General features: G+C 40.6%; 1 protein-coding gene across 2 annotated transcripts in view; it reads right to left on the minus strand.

Annotated features, from left to right (window-relative positions):
* LOC101852639 (DNA-binding protein SMUBP-2) overlaps positions 1–4,169 on the minus strand; it is a 23,620-nt gene that overhangs the window by 11,585 nt on the left and 7,866 nt on the right. For both annotated transcript variants that reach the window (XM_035971170.1, XM_005103785.3), the window contains exons 6-9: positions 3,631–3,831; positions 2,398–2,622; positions 1,879–1,976; positions 316–510 (exon numbers count right to left, since the gene is read on the minus strand). In XM_035971170.1, the coding sequence (XP_035827063.1) occupies positions 316–510; positions 1,879–1,976; positions 2,398–2,622; positions 3,631–3,831 (719 nt within the window). The remainder of the gene's footprint in view (positions 1–315; positions 511–1,878; positions 1,977–2,397; positions 2,623–3,630; positions 3,832–4,169) is intronic.

Raw genomic sequence — 4,169 nt, forward strand, 5'->3', positions numbered from 1 at the left:
GGGGGGATGTAAAGGGTTGAAAAGATGCTCAAGAAATGGAAATGAATTGGGCAAACCCTGAGGAGACCCCAACAAGCATCATCAGACAGGCTTTGACGTGGAATCCACAAAGAAAACGTAAGAAAGGAAGACCAAAGATGACATGGAGGCGAGCGGTACAAGCGGAAATGGAAAAGGCGGGGACATCATGGAAACAGCTAGAAAAGGATGCTCAGGACAGGGCTTCGCTTGAAAAATGTCGTTGAAGCCCTACGCTCCACTGGGAGTTAAAAAGGGCAAGAGAGAGAAAGAGAAAAGACGCTCAAAGACGCTCACCCAAGCAAGTGCGTGGCCACTGAGGGATGAGCGGTCAGCTTGCCCTGGTAGAGCTGCTCCGAGGCCCAGCTCATGATGTCCTGGTGCATGCGGTACTGGGTGGTCAGCATACGCACCACGTCGCGGCCCTTCTCTTCCGACAGCATTTTCAGCAGTCGCTCCATTAGGGTTAGCTCCAGGCCCTCTTTTGCTGCCCTAGAATCACAACAGTAGTACACATTAGAAATGGTCAGATGCCGCCCTGGAATCGCAACAGTATACATAAGAAAGGGTCAAGAGCTGCCCTGGAATCGCAACAGTAGTATACATAAGACGAAAGGGTCGAGTGAAACGCAGGTTAACCTTATCCGTACGTCGTACGTCCTGGGGTCATTTTATTTTGTACCCCCGGGTTTGTATTCTTCACATTTTAGAATACTTCTAGTACGAAGATCACTTTGAAAGTTTCAGTATTTCTCAAAAAGTCATTTTGACACACTGCAATACAAAGCGTACGGATCAGATTAACAAGTAAATTTCCTCTTTGGAAAGTGGTGGCACAGAGTTCCTCACGACATCTACATATGATAGTAAAACACAACGTACAGATAGGGTTAAGTCACATTCATCCAACCAACCATGACAATGACGTACCTTATTTTAAACCTTTTTTTTAATGATAGTCTTGGCTTGTTCTTAACTTAATTTGCTCTAACAAAAATACAGTTTGTAAATGACTTAGTCGGTTTTTCACTTAACTAATTTCATAAGAAAATTTTACAGGTACTGTTGTAAGTTAATGACTCGTTACCTTTCTTATTTTTACTGAAAATGGACTTATCCTGTTTTTCAATTGACCCCTTCGTATACAAATATAACATACACATGCACACATAGACAAAATTGGAAAAGGGTTGTTGGGGGGGGGGGGGGGGGGAATAGCCTCCCTCTTCAATAATTGTGCCTTCTGGTGATGATGCACTGTTAATAGTAATAAAGCATGAATTACTTCCTGCAGCACTGCAGACAAATTAGCAGAAACCACAAAATGTATGTGAATCAATTGCAAGATAATTAACAGACGAACTTGCAAACCTATGGACTTGCACTAAACTTTGAACACTTCAGTGCTCAGTGATGTAAATCTACCAGTCGACTCAAAGGAGCTTTGGGGTATAGACTACGGCTCGAAAAGTGTAACTTATTTTTATTTCTCATCAGTATTTTACACACATGCGGATAACTTTAGAACGACAGATGTACGCCATTGGCCGATATTTATAGTAACAACCATCTTGTTTGACTTCATTGAGGGATTCCCACTTTGTTGTCGTTCACGGTGACAACACAACCTCAAAGCACTATTGCAGTACTTTTAAAGCCTGTAGCTTACAGTGGCATGGTGGCGGAGTGGTTAGTGCGCTTGTCTCCAAAGCAGAAGTCCAGGTTCGAGCCTCGGTTCGGCCACTGATTTTTTTTTGTGGCTCAAAGACGTCAAACAAGATAACTGTTATCATAAATATCGGCCAATGGCGTACATCTGTCGTTCTAAAGTTATCCGCATGTATTTTACACACAACTTACTCTTTCGACAAGATGGTGGGCGGCAGCTGTAGGTGGTCGCCGGCCAGGACACAACGAGGGGCGCGCAGGAGACTGATCCAGCACGCAGCTTCCAAGGCCTGACCAGAGAAAGAGAGAATATGTCGCTGCAGTCAGGTAACACAAAATGCCTTTTCTTTCACTTTTGGAGCCAAATTCTTTTTATATGCTAGCCAGATTGAAAGCCCGATCAGTTACCCTACTTGTGTGAAAAAAACAAATACAAAATGAAGCTGTGACAAGGTTTTTCTTTGGGGGGGTTTTTTGGTTAGTATTTTACGGTGCTCGGAACTGCATAAGGTCACATGAACGCGCAGGACATATTAAACATTTTCAGTTGGTAGGAAATTTTGAATATTGCCCACTATGTAAAATAGGTGTCAGAAAATAAATATGACGTCTTTAATGAGCTACTTTACAATGTAATCTTTAACAACTGAGGCCTCTTTTAGACAAGTCACAAGACCTTTACGCATTTAATGACACACAATACACACAAACCTGTGAGCATTCGTCGATGACCACCAAGTCGAAGTGGTCGTCCTTCAGATACTTCAGCGGACCCTCCGGCGAAGAGCTGGTCAGCGTAACCAGCACAACATCTGCCCGGGAGAGAATCTCTCGCGTCGCGGCTGCCTCCCGTTCAGAGGCCTCTCGCCGTAACAGCTTCATCTCCTCCCTCAGAGCAATGCGCTCCCCTCGCCCTCTGGCCTTTTTCATCTTGCTCTGAAAAGATTGGTGGCAAAAACATCCGTATAGTTAACAATATCTAAAGTAAAGAAAACAAACTAATTCAAAGGTCAAAATATTCAGGAAGCAAACAGTTCCATTCAGAAAAAAAATAAGATTCAGGGGGTAGAAATGTTCAGAAAGTAATCAGTTCAATTCAGTAACATAATAACATTTTAGACAGCAAGCATTAGTTAACTAAGAATACAAACCATTTTCATTTTTATGGATTTACATATTCTAAATGGGAACATGCCTGCGTTATGTTAACTGAGTAGAATCATTGTAACTTATTATGAGTCTTTAACTAAATAACAGCTTAAAACCACTAAAAAAACTGACAATGTAAACTTTGAACCATTCTTTCATCCAGTTTGTGAAAAAAAAAATTCAGTAATAATGCCTAAATTTAAGAAATATTGGTTGTAACAGCCTTTTTTCAAATTGAACCTTCTATACTCATGACCTGTAAATATCGGTGAAAATCTTCTCGACCAAGAAAATCCATTAGCCTTAAGAGAACACTAAAAATATCCCATTGTCTCTGGCATGATTTTAACCTCATTTCTTCCATTTTGCAATTTAAAAGAGTGTGTCCCTTCACGAGGAATATTTCAGGAAAATATCTTGGGGAAAAAAGTCCACCAAACCTGGTATTCCCAAAAGATGATGACACAGTCACTGCCCGCCACATTGAGTAGTGCAGATACCCCTCAATTAATACAGCAGTGTCCGCTTAAACCAAAATCTGAGAGACCGTCAAGTTTTTTCTTTGGTTTAGCCCTGCTTTAAGTCTATAGAGATTGCTCAAATAGCAAAGAGTAAAATCAGGTTTTGTTTTCTCTCGATTTACTACTGTTTTTAGATTTATCTCTTGATTTACTACTGTTTTTAGATTTATCTCTTGATTTACTACTGTTTTCAGATTTATCTCTTGATTTACTACTGTTTTCAGCTAAAGTAAAGCATATATCCCACGTAGTAAAAGACTCAATACTGTCTTACCAAAACCTTCTGCATATCTGTTCTGACATCCTTCACGATGCTTTTCTCCTCACTGCCCGCCACAATCGCGTCCAGAGAAAACTTCTGCAAGTGAGTGAGCAAACGAGCCGGGTGACCAATCCGCACTATCCGCTGTTTGAATCCAGCCAGCCTTTCTACCAGGTTGTCAACAGCGATGTTTGAGGGAGCTGTGGCCAACACCTGGAGGAGAAGAACAGAAGAACATGCGCTGAAAATGTAACATGCAATCCCTGAAACTTCAGAAACCGGGACATACAGTATTTTGGTCAATAGAACTTAGAATATTTTCATTGAATATACAATATTTTGATTAATTGAACATACAATACATTGGTTCACTGCAAAGTTTGGAAAATAAAGACAGAACTTACAAAACTTCATGGACAAATATTTTGAAGGAAAGTTTGAATTTAATGTGCATAAACAATAAACATTAGTAAAGCTCAGAATTTTTTCTGAGAACTTCACATCCTTTTCAGCAGGTAGAAGTAAATATCATATCAGTAGCTGTTATGTTG

Source organism: Aplysia californica, unplaced genomic scaffold (assembly GCF_000002075.1).
Source record: "Aplysia californica isolate F4 #8 unplaced genomic scaffold, AplCal3.0 scaffold00389, whole genome shotgun sequence".
In the NCBI taxonomy this organism is placed as follows: domain Eukaryota; kingdom Metazoa; phylum Mollusca; class Gastropoda; order Aplysiida; family Aplysiidae; genus Aplysia; species Aplysia californica.